Here is a 21,845-nt window from a genome sequence, read left to right on the forward strand (position 1 = left end):
GACGCATTGCTTTCGGTGGATGAATGGAAAGGCAACTTGTGACGTATTCCTGGATAACTGATCTCAAAGGAAATACTGGAACTTTAATTAGTTGGATTGTCAACTGAAGTTTAATGACTGAATATACAGCTACTGGATTATCATGTAAATCACTGGAGCATTTACAAGAAGTAAACATTATTACTCCAGCCTCAAGTAACTGAAATGCATTGAGGTGTCACTTTTGCCGTTGGTTCGAGGGCGAGTACAAGGAGCAACTGCTTTGGGACCTTATTTGTAACCTCCTGTGCATACTAAAAAATGCGTGCAAGTTCATGCCAGAGGACGCGGATGACAGTTGGGACCATCCGGATCTTCTCCTGAGGAAACAAAAGGTGAAAAAGTGCAGAGAAGAACACCTGTCTCAAATTTTAATAATACTATAACTTCTTAAAAAACAGTTGGATGTTTTAGGTAAGAAGCAAGAAGAAGCTTTTTTTTGTCTAACCTCTGTAACATATAAACAATGATAGAGAAATTGTTTTGGAATATTCTGTAAGTCTCTAATTTCCGGTCACTTACTGTACAATACAGGACATATATCCAGGATATCCTACCAACTGCGTCTCTTTATACTTAATCTTCTCACAATTTGTTTTGTATAATGTTATGGCAGATGTACAGCATGAATCAAGTACATCCTGCTGTAAGAATCCATGTGTTCCTTTACTTCTGTACATTCTGACCTAGAACAACAGGACAAAAAAACAGAGCGTGGTATAGAGCTTGGTTTGATTCATGGGATGAAGTTGGCTTGTGCAGACCCAGCTGTTCAGGGAAACTGGCTGTCATTTGTAATTTTAGTTCCCTTTAGTTACACCATTCTCTGTTTTTTGTGGGTGCGTGCGTGCGTAGATGCACAATGACAGTTAACCAACACCCTGATTTTTTAAGACCAGTTTTTGCAGAGTTGAAGTTAATGTAAAGCGAAGGTTTGTGTTGTAAGTTTCACAAATTGTTTTGGTTACAGTTCACCTTGAAAACGAAGGGGCATCTTCATTTATCTTGACTATTATCTTGATGTATTAGAATCCAGGAAGCTTTGTTGGCTTTACTGGAAGCACCTTAGCACTTAGCAAAAGCAAATGTTCCATATCGAGTACATTGAATGTATCTATGTAATCTGGCACAGCTCTGCTTATAAGATATCATCTCTTCATGTTAGATTAGCAGAACTTGGAATCCTGTCATCTTACAAAAATCCAGAAGAGTTTATACTTTCCAAGTAATTGTGAATGCAACAAAATTGCGCCCCTCTTGAACTTAGACTCACTACTCTCACACTGTTTACTTTAAAAGTGAAGCATCACATATCATGCTGTCATCTGCACATTCAGTTACTGTTAACTCATAATTTGGAAACACTAGCTCTTTCTTATCCCTGTTTTTTTCCCCCCTTGATTGCAGCAGATCCGGTTTTCCATTTCTCCCCTGGCGTCAAAAGCAGCTCTATGGCATAGCACTGGCTTTCCACCATGCCCGTAGCCATACGGAAAAGAAGTTGGGAGGAGCATGTGACTCATCCTTCAGGATTACAGTACAGTTATGACGATTTGGATCTGGTCTGCTGTCATGGGGTGGACAGCGAAGGGCCTTGGTTGGGAGCAGGGGCTTCCAAACAAGGTCGACGGACGAGATGCGCCTCCATGCCAGAGGGCTGCCACCGAATGCCCACAGAGGACATGGCTCGCACAGTTGAGGTGACGGCTTCTGTTGTGAATGATGAACCAAAACCATTAGAAAGCAATGTAAAAGTTCCACTGGATTTTCAGGAGGAGTCAGCTCATGGCTCTCATGAATTGGTGGATGTTGACATTCCCCAAAGGGCCTCTGAATTAGAGCATCTCCAAACCGCAAACATCAGGAATTCTGGGGAGTTTCACTGTAACTCAAACAGTGGGATGTCTACTGCAAATATTTCTCTTGCAACTGATAGCAGGAGTCTCAGTGAGATACCTATCAATGGTGAAGGTGAAGTTGGCACAGAGAGTATCCGTGATCCCGAGATCTGCAATAATGATTGTGTCTTTAAAAGTCCACATATCTCTTGTGAAGAGCAACAATGCATCTCTATCTCTTCAAACAATGGGCCTCCACTGTCTGAATCTGCTGGTGACCAGCCTGGCAAACTTCCAAATCATCAGGAAACAAAGGAGAGCCATACAGAGGGTTACAGCAGACCTCCTGAGATCTCTGAGGCCGCACTAAACCAGTCCTCCTCAGCTGCTGGACTGGAACCTCAAACTGACCTCGCAGATGTAGAGGAAGAGGCGATTTCCACCTCCGGTCACGCTGATTCAAGGCTCACCTTACCTGTTGGTCTGCTACACAGTTCAGGTAATATGATGGAGAGTGGGGAAGTGATGCCACAGGTTAACACAACTGTGGAACCAGTTGGAACTTTAGTGGCCAAGAAAGTATCTGAAGAAGGAGCGCATGAGAGCTGCAGCAAAGATTCTGCCAACAAGCTGGATGGATTGAAAGGCCCAGAAACTCTAAATGAAAATACAGGACTTAAACATGACTCAAGGGACATTCAAGATGAAAAGCAGGATCATCATGGCTCCACTGAGGTATTGGATCAGGCTCATGACTGTGAAAAATCCTACCAGACATCTGTGAAACAGCATAATGTTGAAATGGCAGCGATGGACAGGCCTAAGGGAGAGGAAAGTGCGCAAGCAGTAAGCAGTGAGAAAACAGAAGCCAGAAATGGGCCAACATCATCTGATATTTGTCTCCAAGGTCAGCTTTGCTCTTTGACAGCTAACAACAATATGCCATCTGCAAAACTAGATGATGGATATTCAGAAGAAAACCCAGCACAGAGTCAGTCTGCAGACCTGCGTGAGCAAACGACAACCTCCGTGAGTCAGTTAACAGAAAACACTGATGAAATCCTAGTGTCCAAAGACTTGGCTTGTCCTGAGGAGCAAGTCATAGCTCAGCAGTTGGAAAATAGCTGCTCAAAACTGGATCCTATCCCAGAAGTAAGCCACGTTGAGCCAGACGACACCCATGCATCGGATCCTCAAAAGAACTCAGATTTCACCCAAAGTCCAGATGTTCAGCACACCCAAACGAGTGGTAAACATGAGCAGCACCTAGAAAACCTGCTACCGTGCTCTGCAGAGGTCATCGATGAGCCCTCACCAGAGGGACACCATGGTAACCAAGAGGCCTCTGGGTGTTACTTGAGTGACTCACCTGCCTCTGAGGTGACAGATGGTCAGAGGGAACACCACAGGCCAGTAGCCGCTGTTTCTAGAATGGAGGAGACAGATGAGGAGGCACAAGCTGTTATTTGCAGTGACACACAACTTTCCAGTCCAGTTTTAGATGGAACGAATGAACCCGGAGATCAGAAAGACGACGGCGTGGTCAAAGTGCGCATGAGAAAGGTAAGGATGTAATGAATATAGATTTGGAAGATAATAACTGATATTAGTTTTAATTGAACTGGTGCTTGATTCTGTGTGGTTGTTATAGTCCTGGCAATTCAGTATCTCAAAGACACTTACTGGGCATATTTGGCCTACAAATAATTTTTGTCCCACACTCTGGCAAGCGCCTTGGAAAACAATGACTTCACTCTCACATGGTTACAGATCTGTGAGTGGGGGGGATCTGTGAAATGTTTTACTCTTTCTCAAATGCACGTTGCAAAACAAGGTCCTATAAGGGCATGGAGACTGTGAACACAGAGGGACATGGAAGCTCTTGTAATCTCTGGCTTTAACTGCTGCAGATACTGTATGTTGTGGTGCTTACAGCCTGCTAGCTAGCTAGGTCCAGTTATCTGTTAAACACTTATGAATAGTTTTGAATAGTTCATAGCTTTGGGTTCTTTGGAAGAAATATAAATCCTGAGAACTGACGCACCATCTATTCAATGTTAGTAGTTACAGTGTCGGCCTGTTTGGAATGACAACAAGAAATCCATTATTTACAACACAGGGCGTATCAAGGAGGCATGTTGTTTAGACAAGTCCCATATTGTTGAAGGTTGAATTCTTGTGATACGTGCGTCTAGAAAAAGATCACCCGCTTCCAAACTGCAGACATTTCGTATGTGTTTATTAATCTAGTATCTGTTGAGCCGATTAATTGTTTAAACAAATGCTTAAAGCTATATTACAGTGTGTTATTAACAGCCTTAAAACATGTCTGGCTGTAAATATCTATGTTTGTCCTGGTAAGCATTTATTAGGGATCTTTCTAATGTTTCTCTGTCAAACTTAATGGTTACAGTCGACGTATTATTTATGATTGCTGAGTTGTATTGTTTGGTTGATCACTTGTAGGCTGTGTTTTTAACTTGCTCTAATTAAAGCTACCGGTTTATTTGTTACACTTCACTGAAATTACAGTAATGCAGTCCAACCCCACATTTCTGCAATAAATCCATCCGCCTTGAAAGTTATGATGCGATGTTTGATGTTGTGTAATCCCAGAGGTGTCATTTATTTTCACAAAATAATTTCAACATTATTTCCGCGCTCGCCCAGACACTTTGGAGGCACTCTTTGTCCTAACCAAAGTTGACATCACTCCATCAGCTGCCAAAAACGAGACATCATCGTCCAGTGTGGGGACATGGAAAACAAGTGCCGCATTTATAACCACTGGCTCCAGTTTCAATTTTAGCATGACTTTAAACCTTTGGTTGAAGAATCCAAAAAAAGTGGCCCCTGGAACTCAAAAAGGGAAGCTCAGCCATAAAAGTGCAAGGCGTCGAGGAAATCCATCCACCATATGGCGATGACTTGCCTCCTCTTTGACTGCACCATGGGGTTTTCACCATGTGGCGTATTTACATATAAAGTCAGTTTACTAAGAAAATGTGCTTTACAGAAGGTCATTAGAACAGAATATAAAGGGGACAGTACAAATTAACATTATCACCCCCATGGGAGGAAAAATACTGTAGTTAGCATAAAGAAAAGCTCTTGAATATCCTGCAGAAAATGACTGAACTGGTGTTATTTTCTCTTAGTGGACAGTGTTTTTCCAGTTTGAGTTTGTTAAATGAACCCATCTGGTTTGCATAATGGCTCCAGATTAGCCTGATATTGGGCTGTTTTACTGTGTTTATTTGTTTTAGCAACAAGGCCTTATCCTGACCTGAGGGCCAAACTGGCTCGACTGTCGCTGATCTGACAGCAGACAACCTGGCAACGTCATCCCAGCCGCTGTAGTGCTCTGTGCTCTATCTGACTCTTTTTCTGCCTTGTTGTCCACACTATTACATATATGTTTGTCTTATGCTCACTTTACAGTCTGTGCAGAGCATTTTGATGCACACACAATGTTTAGCTCAGAGGAAAGGACAGAAAGTATCATTGACAGGTCTGAGAAATGGGATGCGGGGCACAGGGTGTACGAGGGGGTTTGAAAAAGAAAGCTAGGAATGGGGAAGGAGGGGTCTAAGAGTTCAAACAGTGTGGGAACTGTGTCCCATCTCAAAAAACAGGAAGTGGAATGGAATGTAACAGAAACCTCAAAAGATGGGAAAGAGAGAAAAGAAACCTTCTGAGAACACCCAAACCACACGAATGCCCCCTTAAAAAACGTAGCCTCTCCGAGGCCCCTGATTCTGCGCTGCACTTGTTTTTTAACTCTGCTGTTTTGTGGTTGTTGCCATCTCGAGCCAGATGCTTTTGTTCATTCAGAAAGGCCTCGTAAAGATGTCATTGTTTTACCACCGTACAGTGCTTCATTGTGATACTTTGCCAAGCAGACAGAACGTAGCGATATGCGCCTCCACCAGCTAGGAATGCCAATGAATGCATCAATGTGAGGCACATTTCCATGACACACATGGCCCTCCGTGTCTATGTGCTCTCTCAGCAAACCCAATAGGAACAGCTTTGGACAGGCTAATTGGGCACTAACTGGAAAATAAATGTAAGCACAAGGCTCAAGATGTTATTAGGGGATGGAGCTGGGAGCCAGGCGCACAGTTGGAGCTGCAGCTTGTTTATCGTGATGTAGATTCTATCTCAGATCCGTAAACCTGTCAAACTCACTCACATTAGCATCAGTCAGCTATGAATGTTGTTAATGCAACACACCCATTGTAAAGTTAAGTAAAACAGGGTGGAGCCATATTGGCCACTTTACAGGATATGTTTATGATTTGTATAAAGTGTTTACATCATCCTACTTCCCCCTGCAAGCGTTCCCTAATGTATTACACCGAAGAACAGACAGAGCAAATGTTAACATGCCTCTATACCTTAACTAAACAGTGAATCCCAGTGTCTGTTTGTCCCATGATATCACCCTCATAAAGTGTTTAACAGGGCCTGTTAGCGGAGATTGTAACAAGGTTTGTTTGGGACTAATGAGCGAGCCGTGTGATGTAATTTCTTGGGGTTCGTCTCAGGAGAGCAGCTCAGACGGAGAGCCACACCCGGAGCCGGGATGAAAGACAGGCAGGAGGAAATGAAAACACACGCTGTGTTAAGAACTCCAAAAAGGGATTTTACAAGTGTTTAACTTCAGACAAAGGCTTATACTGCATTAAACAACACAGGATTACGGGATAGCACACAAGGACAGAGTGGTAGGTGGAGTGTAGAGAAGGGCTGGATTGTATGTTATTTAGCTTGTCTTACTGGAGACACACCACCTGAGGTCAGTGTGAGACTTGTTATCACAGAGCGGATAATTGAGCCCTGCAGATTGGAGGACTGAGGCGATTACATTGTCTCCTTAAAGTCATATGATTCAAAATGGACCAGAGATGATGGAAAAGGGATAAACGTTAAATGAGCAGGGTGCGTGGAAAACAACAGAGGAAACAGCCATGACTATTAAGAGTGCAGAAAGGATACAGGAGAGCAGAGGGTGGAAGTGTTGGTGTTACAAAGGAAAGAGGAGTAAGAAGCAATGAAAGAACGCCAGTTTGACACTTATATTTTGGAGATGTCACAAATAAGTTAGGTGTCATTTATGGTTACAAAAATCAACAACACTTTTACTGGTATTTAATATGAGGATGATATGTTAAGCTGTAAAACCACTGATGAAGTTCATTTTAGCATTTTTTTTATATATTGAATAAAATACTGTGAAGTCAGTTGATGAAACTGAGCCCACATGGTTTAGTAAGCAAAACTGTCTTGCCATATATATGAGAAATACTATATATTCTGGCAAGCTGCAATCTCTGATGTTACCCAACAAAATGTAGCTTGAACTGGGCTGTAAAAAGATGTGAAGTACTGATTTATCTGGTTTATTACTGGATGGATAACTGCACCATTCAACAGAAGACAGAAAGACTTCAGTAATAAACTTTACATTTCATATGTTCAATTATTTGGGGGCAATTTTAGTGAAGTTACACTTAAAAATAATCAGTTTAGAGTAAACCATCCATGTGAATCAGAAACATCTCATATAGATCTCTATGGGTTCTAACCTTACAGTATATTATGGCTGGCTTTGTCATTTCCAGTGGCACCAGCGTGTCGTCAACCCCATCTTACAGATAACTGAGGAGTAAGGCGACTGCTTTATGTGGCACTTTTTTACCTTAAATGGAAAAGCCGTTCTAATTTACACTTTCTATACATTCAATTCGGCGTAATTTGGGCTTCAGTGACTTTCTCACGGACGCTGTGGATCAAACCTCCTGCGTCACAGTCGCTCACAAGCGGAAATGGAAACAAATCTCCCCCCTGAGGGGTCAAAAATAACATGCTATAATAGCTTGTTTAACTACATGTCTGAACTTTGTGCAATTGTCATTTTTTCTCTGATTCGTGTCTTTATTCAGCGGGAGCATGCACGTCTGGACTCGATGGTGCTGCTGCTGATGAAGCTGGATCAGCTGGACCAGGAAATTGAGAATGCCCTCAGTACCACCTCCTCTATGGACAGCACCCCGACCCTCCATCGACGACAACCCCTGGTACACACCTGCATGTTTTTATCACTGCTGCTGGCTTTGCTGCAGTCTCTCCTGCAAACTTTATTTAAAGCGGTTATTGTAAAAATGTATCACCACCTATCGATCCAGAAATCACCTTCATTCATTCTTTATTTGATGTCTTAACTGCCCTCTAGAGTCCAACATGTGGCATAGCAATACCTCAACACATTGGGCATCATTAACCTGCTGATGAACTATGTAGTTCGCCTGCTTTTCTGATGATGAACTTTGAAATATTGGCACTTTTCAAACAATGTAATTCCTGTTGTCTTATACAGGAGTTTGAAACAGGCTCTACGCCAGCAGCATCACAAAACTCTCCGCAACCACACACTCCTGCTGCCTCCACATCAGGACCTACACCAGCTCTCGGAGCAAAACCTAAGAGTGGGGTAAGTCAGGAGCTCTATGCTATCGTTACTATACTTATCAGTGATGTCATGAGGTGACTGTTGTATATTATTTCAACTGAAATTGGCAGGTTTGTGCGTCTTCATTCAAAAAATATGAAAGTTATTCAAACTATTTTTATCGTTTTTCAAACCGTCCAATAACGGCTCAGAGAAGTTTTGCTCCTCTTGGGACATAGCTGTACAAAAGTTTAAATGATAACAGCAAACACAAACGGCACACACACACACACACACACACACACACACACACACACACACACCCTCCTTTCTCCAACTCACACACACACTCATAGTGAATCTCCCAATTGTAGGAATGTCCCCCAGCACTTAGGGCTTAGCCAAGCAGACGTTAAACTCTATAATTAGCTTCTCCCAAAGATCCAGACCCCTTTTCCCCAACAAAGGGGTCAGAAGGGGGGTCTGAGGGTGAAAAGCCAGGGCAGGGGCGAGCGAGGGAGGGGGGGGACACGCTTGAAGTGAGACGTGCGTCTTAAAACCCCCTTGCTTGCTCACTTAATGACTTTGTCAGCCTTGCTTTGCTATCGCCTTCAGAATGAGGTCAGAGTGAACACGGCTGGTGGCCAGCAGACTGAGCACGCTTTAAGTATAATGTGTTTTCAAAATACTTTAACTGATTTGAGACACTCTATCTTATGATGTAGTGATGCATCATTTGATAATGTAGGATTTTTCTGTAGCAAAACATTCCTGTTATCAAGCTTGAACAAGGGAACAAGTCAGACGAAAAAGGACGTCTCACATTCCTGAATTATCTCTCGCAGTTCCTCATAGATATGCTTTGTCTTGTTGCTCTTCAACACTCTTATGCTGTTTCAAAAGTAACCAATGTGTCACTCACGTGTGATGATTTATTACACGGGTTACATACTCTACAATGTGTGACGTATTATGTCTGTGGCCAACTGTTTCCACAACCTCCATTCCTGCACCAAGGTAACTCACTAAGCTTGGGTAAACAGAGCTTTCACTGCGCCTAATAGGAGGCTTTTTACAGTGGAGGCCCCGCGGAGTGATTGATTGAGGCCAAAGAGATGATGACTTCATGAAGGGGATTCTCACTGGTTAATAGTAGTAGGGGACTGCTGGGTCCTTTCAAACTCAGAGAGTCGTGACGCCCACTTAATCTTTTTAGCGAGACAATACAAATCCTTTAAATGATGTAAACACAGAGCAGATGTGAGGAAGAAGCAGGGTTGAGGTTAAAGCTTTCATTCAAACAGACGTCACTGTGATACTGTATAATAGAGTATTCAAGCATAGAAATAGGACATTTGTTACTATATAAAAATAGAATTCAGTTCTAAATAACAGGGAGGGAAGTATTTAGAGTCGTTATTTTACCTCAATTCCCCAAGCGAGTGTCAAAGCTGTGTTTCCTTTTCATGTTTCATGTTTAAAAGGCAATAATTTCACCCCTTCTTTTAGTATTAACCATAACACTGTAGCACTGACAGCTTTTGTGGATTTTATGGGGTTTTTGAATTACCAGAACTTTGTTCAATTCAACAAATGCACAAATACACTACAAACCCTCAAAACCTCAACAATTGTGATTCAGTTTAATCAAACCCTTTCTCCGACAAAGTGTTGAAAAGGCTGAAAAGCTAAAGAAAAGCATGTTTTATTACTTGGCTTTTGGATTGATTTCAATTGGAAGATGTCTCTTTAACATTTTTCAACCTGCATGTAGTTAAAAAATACATTAAAAAAGTCAGAGAACAAACCTTGTAGGGTATACAGTATGTTCAAAAAAGGCTCAGTCAAAAGCTAATTCCAAAACTATTAAAACTCTCTAAGACTGACTCCATGATACATACCTTTTTTATTAGCACTTGCATGTGTTGTCTTAAACACGCCTTGACATCTATCTCATCAGGAAGGTATTTGCTAGTTTACACTGGAGAGCAAACAACATATATCTTTTTAGCAAGTGAATGGTGAGTGCAACCTGCTTAAAAGGAAAAATCAACACAGAAATTGCTACTGTACACACTCCTGTGATTTATGCAAGGAGGCTCGAGCAGTCCAGATAAAAGGAGTAGCAGTATGTGGGCCTATTACTCAACCTCGATACTTCATATGAGATACTTAGTGAAATATCAGCATGCAGAAGGTCAGTGAGGGGTTAAATCCTCCATCCAATAGATATCCAATTCTACTGTTGTAGTCTCCCCTGTCCTAGTAGGTGGGTAGGTGGGTATAGGTGGGTGGGTAGGTAGGTAGGTAGGTAGGTAGGTACTTTATTGATCCAGAGGGAAATTTAGGCATCCAGTAGCTTACAAGACATATTTAAAATCACACATCTGTCAACCCAACCCCCCACCCCCCCTTAAGCCCGTAAGAAAATGATAAGATTTGAGACAAAAAAAATAAAAAAATAAAGGCTATTAAAATTACTTTGTTGTACTTGACCCACAAGAAAAAGGCATGGATAGATTATTAGCGTGCAACTAATACTTGCTAAAGAGTAAAGCAAAATTAAGGGCCTGTGTCCACTAACAGCGTTTCTTTGCGCTGGCAACGTCAAATTACTTTTTCAGTGCTCTGCGTCCTGAGCGCAAAAATGCCCTCTGCATCAGCTGTTTTTTGTCGCTGGGCTCACAGCACTCTCAGCTGAAAGTCGTTTAACTTTTGGAACACCGTGGCACTCGTCAATGTCACTTCTCCCTCACAGACTGATAAAAATCAAGAAGGGGCTAATCCTTAATTTCCATGTGTAGAGCTGCTAATGCCAGAACAGGATTCCTTTTGATTGTTTTTATGTTTTCTTTGTTCAATTTCCTTGAATAAAAGCAAATATTGAGCATACAAAGCAATTTCAAACAGACTTACCAAGGGAAGCGGAAGTGCCGCCACACAACTTTCGTAACCTAGCAACAATAGACGCAAGGGAAAAGCGCTCTGAAATTGAGGTAGTGTGCGCTGCTGGTCGTGAGTGGACACAGGCCCTAACAGTTTGAATGGCTTTGAACCAACATCTTGGCCATCAGTGAATGTTAACAATTAACACAACCCTTACCGACTGATATAAAAGGTGATTTTTCCTGCCTGATAATGATTCAGATACCTAGTCTTGAGTATCCAGTTTGCTAATATTTTGCTAGCTAGACTAACATTTCACTCTCTGCTAGCACCACACTGCCGTTCGTTATTGTCACATTATGATTTACTTAAAAACAGTTGCTTATATTGTGTTGGGTCAGTGCATTGAAAAGCGTACTTGCCAATACCTGATACCACATGTTATGCTGTATTGGAGGCCACGAGACAACTTTACTAGAGACAAGTGTTACAAATGTGCCTCGTGATGAACACAAGATGTTTATTTGGCATTAAAACAAATGTCTCCTCAGTATAGAAAGTCAGGGGGAAAGACATGTGCCTTACTCATCTCATGTCTTGTGGATGATAGCAGAGGACAGGGTGGGGGGGTGTGTGTGTGTGTGTGTGTGTGTGTGTGTGTGTGTGTGTGTGTGTGTGTGTGTGTGTGTGTGTGTGTGTGTGCGTATTTTCATACGTTGTGTTTGTGAAGGCTGTGTGGGGTATAAAGTGTTTACAATCATGCGCTCACATTCCTTCCATCTTGTGCTGGATTATGCAAGAGGTACCTGGTGTTTGTGTTGTGACTGTCCCTCTGACACCTCCTGGCACTCAGTGTATCACTTTGGTGTGATTGTATCTCACACATACTCGTGCTGTTCTGTCCTTATGTAACAATGATAAATGTGAAGTGCTGGTATGTGTCCGTGTACGGTGGTGATGAGTGGACATTCACTTGGCACGTACAGCATCGTTCAGCCGCTGTTGTGGACAAGGCATCGGGTTCAAGTGAATAGATGTTTGGCTTCTTCTAGCTTAGCTGGTGGCTATTGTTAGCCTTCGGCAGGTGGCTGTTATTCTTGCATCGAACGTGGGGCTGAAATGTGGCGGATGTTGTGCCACAGCAGGTGTTTTTTCTCATGGTGGAAATGCTATTCTTTGCTCTGAGTGTTTTTGTTGGCAGGTTTCATTCCTTGCTTAGTGTAGCAGGTGTCTTGCAATGCTATTTGGTTGGATTGTTGTGCTGCAACAGGTGGCTTTTATTTGGTTTATAGACTGATGTGCATGTATGTATGTGGCTGTATATCTTATTTTTAGCTGCAACTTTTGATCGTCTTCATTAACAATTGGTCTGCGAAATATTTTCTTAAATAGAAGTATTTTTAAACATCGTCAAATGTCTTGTTTTGTCCGACTTCCAGTCTAACATGCAAAAAGTGTACAATCACATTAGACATGGCAGAGTGTCCCCAGTCTCTTTAGTGATTCTGTTATTATTAGTCATTAAAAGGGAGTCTGTATACAGTGACAATCTTAAGTTATACTTGGTGCAAGAGCCATTTGTTATGCGGCTCTATTTTTAGCAGCTGCAGAGGATGTGCCAAGCAGCAGAGTTGGGTGGAGGCTTCTGACCCCTGACCACCTTCCTCTGAATGTTACAGTCGGAAACAACATATCAGTCACCCTCAGCGCCGAGCGTTCCCACCAGCAAGACGTACCCTGAATCCCCCCCAAAGACTTCAGCTTCTGAACAAGCACAGAGCATGGCTGTCTGTTAAATGTAGCACTGGGGTGTTTTACGTGTCATGCATATGGTGACAGGTTAAGGCGCTGGTTTTTACCAGCCCTCATCCTCTCCGTCTTTGGTAAACATTCCATAAGAGGGCAACCTTTGACCTTGTGTTTGGATCTGTATTTTGTCTCCACGGCAACAGGACTCCAAACAAAACTTCGCTTATGTCCTCTGACTCTTTTTGACAGTGAAGTCGTGGATGTACCACATTTGCAGTTGGAGTTTTTATGTTGTAATTCAAGAGATTTTTTTTTAAAGATGATTGATTGAGAGATATTTTCATTTACTCCCTGTCACTGGTTATGTATGTGCACGGCTCTTTATCTGTATGAAGTTTGGTGGACAATAGAAGTGCGGTGGTTTGCGTGCTAAGGTCACTTGCAGATCTCTGCTCTGTCCTTCCTCCGTGTTCCGCTTTGGCAGCCTCACAGTCCCCAAACATCCTCTATCCAAACCACACCTTCTCCATGTCCCAGTCAGAGAAAAGACTGTTTTATTGTCTTTTTTTTTATTCATACATCTGCTCCATCCTGTAATCGCCGTCCTTGGTCGATATTCAACACATTTGCAGCAGTAAAAATTGCGTTTTTTTCCGACATTCCAGCCACATACTTGGCTTTAAGACCGTTGTGAGCCATAATGAGTCAGCGAGCTATGAAACTAACCGCCATTCAGCCTGACGAGGGGGTGCCAGCAGCGGTTCTGGTCACGGCCTCGCTAGCTGCTTTGTGTGGTGTCATTGTCCCCAAGGTCACCCCTCTGCTGAGCACAGCTGTAACAAGGAGACAAACACAGACCTGCTGTGGTTAGAAGAAAAAAGAAAAGGCTTGTGTTTGGAACAGGATGTGGAAAATGAACTTCTCCTCAACCCCCCACAAGGAAATCTTGTTTTTCCTGTTGATTCAAGGCCATCGCCTCTTCATACAGCACTCCAAGAACAGAAGCGAGGACACAATTAATTAATATATTCCTCTTATTTTGTAGTTGGCAGATTAACGCGATAGAAACAAAACAAAGACGTTCACAAAGCCAAAAAATATTATTGTGAAATAGTCCACATGTATCAGCCTGACTGTGTGTGCATATATATTTGAGCTATGATATATTTAATTGTTTCACAGAATAAGATTTCTGTTCCAGCATCTTCCTGGAAATCGAACATCACACAAATCTACATGTTAACACCGCTGTGCTGAATGGCAGCTCTCTCTCTGTTTGTTTTATGACAACATACTGTGGCATGACGCCTAAATCGCATCAACTTAATCACCAGTGTGATTTACTGGCTCCATATGGGTTTTGGTACTGTTTTTAAAAGCTTAAGTGAGTCCTTGTTTTTAATCCGATGCTAAAACATCCCTCCAGTGTGTTTGTCTGCCGCTAACAAGTAGTAGTTAGTGCGTAAAAGCACGCACTGCCAGTGAAGTGAAACGTACATTTAATACGTAAAGCAGATAGTAAACAGGGCAGGGAATACTTTCAGGGTGATGGTGCTTGTTGACAGTAAATCTTGAGGATGACTGGAAAATGCAGGCATCTGGAAACACCCCTGCAGCCCGCTGATAATGAAGCGCCATAAATCACAGAACGAACAAACAAACTGGATGCACACACACACACACATACATTGATAAATGCTGAAACATGCACGCAGGAATTCATTGGGAAACCAGGTGCAATTGAGGCTACAGTTATTCAGGGTCTTAATTTGAATACTCGGGATGAGCTTTTGTTTTGTTATGTTTTTAATGAGTGTGTTGCCTTTCAGTCATGTTACCTCAGCCAATATGCATCTCTCGCTCAGTTAATCTTCTCTGCTCTTAATTGTCATGCCGAATATCCTCCTGTGGCTTAGGAAACTGTACCTGTGCACAAAATGCTTTCAAAGCTAAGTAACCTGCTCTAAAGTAGACGCTGCATTCTTCACTAAATGTTACAAAACTGTGACCCGGCAAGGTCTCGCCCACTGGGTCCTTCCGGTAAGTCAGTAAGCTGTGTGTCTGCCACAGGTCTGCTCTACGGGGCCACCTCGCTCTTCTACAGAGGAGCGTCTAATCCCTCTGTGTTGTTAACCCACTCTCCCAAAAATGTCAGCGGCTAATCCACAGGCTAGCATTGTTGGTGCAGTTGGGATCATAAGGCTTATCCACATTAACTGTGGTCCATAAGCCACAAAGTCAACCTGGCGTTGAGCGGGAACAGGTGACACATCTTCGTCTCTTAATCAGCGGAGTAAGAGGGGGATGGAGTAATGTGAATTAAACAGTCTCAAGAGTGTTCCATCCATTTCAGGGTTTTTTGATCCCACTGATGGAGCTAATAGGTCGCAGGATAAAGAAAACCCTAGCTTGTTTTTCTCAGAATCACCTACAATGCACAGCAGATTAAAGAGTTGTTGATTTTTGTGCTGTTTAAAAGTCTATTTTTTAATACTTTTTTTCTCCTTTTGCTGAGAGAACCAACACGGGAGATAAAAGCGAGACATCAGGACCATAAATTCTCTGACTGACAAACCGTGTCCCTTTGGTGTACTTGTTTGTTCTTTTTAAGAGACTTTCAGACTGCCTTTCTGCTCTTTATAAATCAATCTATTCTGCAACAGACATAATTCAAGTCAATTCTTCTTTATTATAGTTTATTCTCAAATCCAAGCCATATTTAACTGGTTGCATAGTATGAATCTTGTGGTCTTATTGAGGACTTTGTCTGGGGGAAAGGCGTACAATACACGCCCTGCTCAGTGAGGTAACACCTCGATTTAGACATATTGTTGAACATTTCTGTTTTCACACTGTAGCAGCCAGTTTTAATTTCGCTAATGGAAATTATGCAATACATGTACATCAACGTCCTTTTTTTCCACAACGAAGACGAGCTTTAATATATTGTTGATAATAAAAACTCTGAAAAGACCTTTGTTTTGTTTTTGTTAACGAGACGGGACTAAAATTTTGGTGGTATATTTTAAATCCATGATATTTTAAAGCCTCAGGTAGGGCTGCACAATATACAATATTTATTGTCAAAACGATACGAAAATATCGTTCGTGTTTTTCTGCGTCGTCTCTATCCTGAGGTCGCAAAACCAGCGACTGAACTGCTTTACAGCAATTTTTACATCATTTTGACAACGCTTTACGTTCTAATCCTTGCACATGGGAGTGAACCAGGAGCCAACCATAGAGCGAGGCGCTGTTTATTGACATGGACATCGACGTGCAGAAAAGGACTCAGGCTCAGCCAAAGAGAAAATGGAAACTCGGTACTCTTATTTGTCAAGTATTTAATTCACACAGAATTATCCACAATAGGCTTTACCATGTGGTTATTTCATATAGACTAATTATTTGTTAAATTACTAGAAAAGATGCTGTGTTGTGATATGTATCGTTAGCGAGATATGAAAAAGCCTATATCGTGATATAGGATTTTGGCCATATGGCCCAGCCCTAGCCTCAAGCACCAGGGATAACAGGTATCACAAAGGTTGTTATCAACTTTCTCTGTGTCACCCCGGCTCTCTCCTTCAGGTACTTCAGGCTCTGTGTACGCTCACAGAAAAAGGGGCGTTTACACGACATTTGATGCTTCTTCTGCACAAAAAGGAGCCATCACTGGCTGTCTGCTTCAGTCAGACTGTTTAAATGACAGTAAAAGGACCAAGATGATCTGCTGAAATGTAAAGTGCTGACGCAAACAGGTCAAAACGAGAAGAGGGAATATTTTCTCAATAGAGAAAAGGTTTTGACTAAAAGTTTTAACTGACTAAAACTGGACTAGAATGTTTTGAGTTGTTGTCGACTAAAACTAGACAAACTATAAAGGCTAAAAACTCAAACTAATAAGCATTTTCATCTAAAGACTTCGGTCTTCCTGTAAGAATGAAGTTTGCTGACGACCACTTAGATTGCCTCGTGGAGGAAGAGTCTTCCGGTCAGACAGGTTAAGACTTACGGTCTCGTCCGGTGATGGATTCCAAGGGCCAGTCAACAGTTCACAGTTTATGCTCCGGGGGCCCGGCACTAAATCCCAGCAGACACCGCCTGAAACAAGAAGCCTGTTGCTTTGGCTTACTCGTGTAAACAAAGGCAAATGTGTGTACGTCTGTCTCTGTGTGTCCACTTTTCTCACTCTCTCTCCGTCAACATCAGCCCATACAGAACATATCTCATGACTCAAGGTCAAGCGAGAGAGTGGGCCTCAGCTGGCTGTCCGTGTGTGTGTGTGTGTGTGTGTGAGTGCACAGTGAGTATGGTAAAATCATTAACCTCCTAAGTCTCAAAGTGGACCCATTCATGCTATAGATTTCACCATGGCTTTTAGTGTCATACAAGATGTCAATACATGTTACTGAGATGTTCTCAAGAGGAGTTGTTTTCTTTTCAAATGGCTGTTAAATCCAACATCTGGCCTCTAATATACATCTTCTGCAGGGAAATGTTCCAATGCATCATTACACCAAGTCATCTCATCACTTCCTGTTGACACACTTCAAGTGTGACATATGGAAACTGTTAACATGTGGAAAGGGGGATGCAGGGGGGAAAAGTATGAGGGTTAGGGGTTGGGGTTGAGATTTGGAAGCGGGCGGTGGGAGGGGGTTAGACTTTTCCTCAAGGAGAAGGCGAAAATGAAATTGTTTCCCACGTTTCCTTGCACACGTGCACTCAGGGGTCGACAGAGCGCAGCGAATACATTCTTGTATAAGTGCAGGGCAGAAACAGCACATTCATGCCAGTCAAAGAACAGAAATGAGCTCCAGATAACATCTCCAAAGGCTCTGGACAGACACACACACACACACACACATAATTTCTCTCTTCCCTCTTTCACACACAGTTACCTTATACGTCTGGTGCTGGAGCCGCCGGCTTACCTGACCATAAGCCATCTGCACCAATTTAGCCATTTGCGTTAAGTGGTGGAGAAAAAGGTTTGGGTTAGCCTGAGCCTCCTAATCCTTGGCCAGCACAGACCATGGGTGGTCACACACACACACACACACACATAGTGCAGCTGCAGTGCAGGAGGGGGGCTGGGGATGAGAGGTGGCAGTGGGGTTGAGAGAGGCATGGTGGACTGCTCAGATTTGTTTGTGCAAGCGCCTCATGCCAATCGTTGCTTAACATCTCTGACTACGTAGAGTTTAATACCAAAATATGCGCTGAGGGCTGAATGTTCTTTGGTAACAAACGAAATGTTACAGCAACATTAAGAATGAAAACGTGTGAAGTACCAAAAGCTGACACCAGACATTTGGTCACTTTTTCTTTGATTAGATCATTCCTGCTAAGAACTGCGAATGAGTCAGAACGTACTCATGCTGTGCTGACTAACGTTGTTCACACCCTCAGAACATGATGAAACATTTTATTGGTGTTCCCAAAAGATTCATAGATACCAAATATGTTGGGCAAAAGTGATGAGAAGACACTTTCCAGAATACAATAGTAAAGCTCTGTGCAACATGGAGTCGAAATGTCACACAACAATTAAAGCTGGACTGTGACATGAATTACATTTGATTCTGTCAGGCTTTAAAACTTTAATCTAAAAAATGGGATAATTGGATTTATAAGGATTAAATTAATGTTGCCATGTTGGAACACTTGTTTTTAGGCAAGAGACTGAAAAGGTTGAAGAAAATGTTTTCCCACCAAATCTTCTAAGTATAAGGGCGCCGGTTTAGCTTAGCGGTTAAATTGCGCATCCCATATACAATAGCTACAGTCCTCGTTCGACTCCAACGATTTGCTGTGTGCCATCCCCACTCTCTCTTCCCCTGTTTCCAGCACTGTCCAATCTTCTCTCTCTCTCATTAAAAGGCCAAATAAATAAATACATCTTAAAAAAGTAAGTATAAAAATAGTTTTTCCTAAGCATACAAAAACTCTGTTATTATGTGGCAAAAGTGAAATAAAATGTCAGTTACCAGCCACCCAGAGAAAGTCAACCTTTTCTTCCAAGATCTATCAAACAAGTTCAAACTTTTCTGTTGGCCGTTGTTGAATCATTTCTAAAACTTTATTTGTTTTAACGCCAACTTTACAAGGCTTCTTGCTACAGTAATGACAATAATGGCCCTAATCAAGCAGGCACACATACTTGCAAGCCACTACACACACACATGCGTGTGTAAAGCAAACACATACCTTACCCCCTGCGCCCCCCACACAACTTCTTCCAGTAAATTAGTGGCAGTAAATGAGGCAGCTGACGCCTTTGCGCCGTGCAGCCTACAGCTCCCAGCGGACACCTGACATGGCCCGGACAGCCCCACACTGAGACAACCTGCACTGTGGCATGCCACGGGGGGAACACAGGAAAACATGGGGGAAATATGTGAGCGTGGTGCTGTGAAAACACTGGTACTTACTGGTACCCATTCATTCACATTCTTCTTAGACTCTCACTCACATTTATTCCACTGTAATTGCTATTATGAGGGAAAACAGAACATTGTGTAAAGGTGAGATTTACACTGTGTGTAAGTGACTTCATGGGTCATTGACAGGAACCCGTGGTGTGCTGTTTACACAATAGGAAGGGCGCACACTGGTCAACTGAAATGTCTTGTTAGTGTTAAGCAGAGAAGCAGCAGAGACCTCCCATATTGTTTCCATGAGTCAAGGCCGCTCTTTCTGGGAGCTGCGGAGTTGAAGCTGATTATTAAATGTACATATTTACAACGCTCGCTAAATGTATGATGATATATTTTAATGTGTCACAACACAAATAAAGGTTAAGGCTGTTCAATTTTCCACTCATTTTTATTCTTTGGGACTTTCCATGACACATTCCAACTTTCATCTTTAAAAGGGGTCACTAATATAAAGTTCTTCTTTTAGAAGGGCTAAATAGTTTAACAGAACGGCACTGAAGTTTTGAGAAATGTAACTCGAATGCGAGAAAAGTGTGCATTAGAAGGGCTGACCCGAATGCTTCGAAGCTTCAATCGTTGCCGTCGTAATCAACGTCAAAAATCTGTATTCTTTTCTTTCCTTTTTAACCCCTCCTAAATAAGAATTAGCGTATTGAAAACTCAATCATTGTAGTGACTTGTAAACAAACCTATATATTTAAATAAGCCACTAAGGTGTGGACAGGTGAACAAGTGTTTTGGGATGAAAATAAATCAATGTCTGACGGAGAAGCGAGTCTGTTGCTACAAAGAAGGAACTGGAAGACTTTTTAAAAGACAGGTCAAAAACGTCCCTGGATTTTGTGTAAGTCAATCGAGAAATCCCCCCTTCCTCCCCCACTCCCCCTTCATGGTCGTAGCAAAGCATCGAATATGTTTGCTGGCAAAGCTTCGACGCCCAAAAGAAGGTGTTCGGGACAGCCCTTATTAGCAGGGGAATATTTTCAGCTGCATATTAATAAATGGGGGCAGAGCTGTGCATGTGAGATTGACACATAAAAACATAATGTCAACATGATGTAAGTTGTTTTAACCTAACTGGTGGGCAGGTTATTTGCAACTGAACAAAAAAAGATTGTTGAGAATCAGTGAGGTCTCATCAGCCTGTCTTGCACACAGGGGAATGCAGCTCGGACCCTGTGCTGGCTAAGAAAGCAGAGCTAATATTTCTGGAGTCCAACAGCTGAAACAGCACCGAATATAAATCTCTCTCTGATTTCACCTCGCTGCTGTTGTTCTGTTTGTGCCGGTGATTTAGTGACAGAGAAGTGAGTGGGAGTCTTTGGCTGTGGCTTCTCCCCGGTGTCTTCTTTAGGTCATTAATCAGCAATAAACTGCAAAGCTATTTGTCCACAGGGGGAATTATACCCACTTTGTGTCTGAAACGTGACCCGTGAAGTGATTGAATGCTGTTTTTGCCCACCCATCATGCACAAATACATGTTCACTCGCTTTTATATGCACAAACGCAAACAGAGCCACCTCGGCAGATGCACACCGAGTGACGGGTGCATTTCAGATAAAGTTTGTATGCACAGACGGCTCACCCTCTGGCTTCTAAAATAATCTGAGTGAGACAGATCGAGACCAAGACAACACTTTATCCTGCGTAAATCAGCCAACATGTTCGCAAAAACAAACTTGTGTATGAGTGCAGGCATTGTTTTCGCTCTCACCAGACTGTGTCACGCGTCTGATGCTCCATCATGAAATATCAGAGCACCCGTGATATTTGGCATACTTGAGGGCCTGTAGTCTCATTTTTAAATTCTGTTTCCTTCTCATATTGGAACCTGTTTGAAGTTAAAATAAATAATAGTGAAAATAAACCTCTTATCTTAACTTTGGATCTGTTTATCAACACAGATACCTTAACCGATTCACAAAGTTTTCTGGTTAGTAAACACAAAATTGACTCATTTTTGCAGGAGCCAGTTTCGCAAGCTAAGGTTTCATACACAAGGAATAAGAAGAGGCATTGAGAAAGGAGGAGGGAAGAAGACACAAGGGGAAAAGAGGGACACATTGTGCAGGCTTCCTTAGAGCAATGTTCTCCTTCCTATCTGCATCCTGTTTGTGTGTATAACAAGGTAATGCAGGTCCAAAATGTAGACCACTGCATAAAAGATATCATACCTCTTGTTGTTTAATCCATGCAGAACTAAAGTGCTTGAAGTAAAATGTTATTTATTATTATTTTATTATATTATTTAACATGTTATTTGTGTTTAATTTGATTAAAGCTCCTGTGAGGAGTTTTTCACTGGTTATGAAACAGACCTAAATGAGTTCTGATTACTCTATATGACCCGCAAGAGCAAACCAGACCATCAGCGACAAGATTGATTATTTCTATATAGTTATTTTCAATGCCTGAAACTGCTGGGGGGGGCTCAG

The 21,845-nt window shown here is 42.1% G+C and overlaps 2 protein-coding genes across 2 annotated transcripts in view; both read left to right on the top strand.

The window, feature by feature from the left end:
* Positions 1–1,514: 1,514 nt before the first annotated feature.
* LOC138594375 (uncharacterized) lies at positions 1,515–3,452 on the top strand. The gene has a single exon (XM_069665448.1). It carries the CDS (start codon positions 1,515–1,517, stop codon positions 3,450–3,452), a length of 1,938 nt encoding a protein of 645 aa, XP_069521549.1.
* A 4,441-nt stretch (positions 3,453–7,893) lies between these two features.
* dlc1 (DLC1 Rho GTPase activating protein) overlaps positions 7,894–21,845 on the top strand; it is a 73,341-nt gene continuing 59,389 nt past the window's right edge. Inside the window, exons 1-2 of the mRNA XM_069665332.1 lie at positions 7,894–7,960; positions 8,260–8,373. Of these exons, the coding sequence (XP_069521433.1) occupies positions 7,922–7,960; positions 8,260–8,373 (153 nt within the window). The 5' untranslated portion in view covers positions 7,894–7,921. The remainder of the gene's footprint in view (positions 7,961–8,259; positions 8,374–21,845) is intronic.

This window comes from Semicossyphus pulcher, unplaced genomic scaffold, assembly GCF_022749685.1.
Source record: "Semicossyphus pulcher isolate SPU_LCO1_2020_fin unplaced genomic scaffold, fSemPul1.0.p SCAF_17, whole genome shotgun sequence".
NCBI classification, from domain to species: domain Eukaryota; kingdom Metazoa; phylum Chordata; class Actinopteri; order Labriformes; family Labridae; genus Semicossyphus; species Semicossyphus pulcher.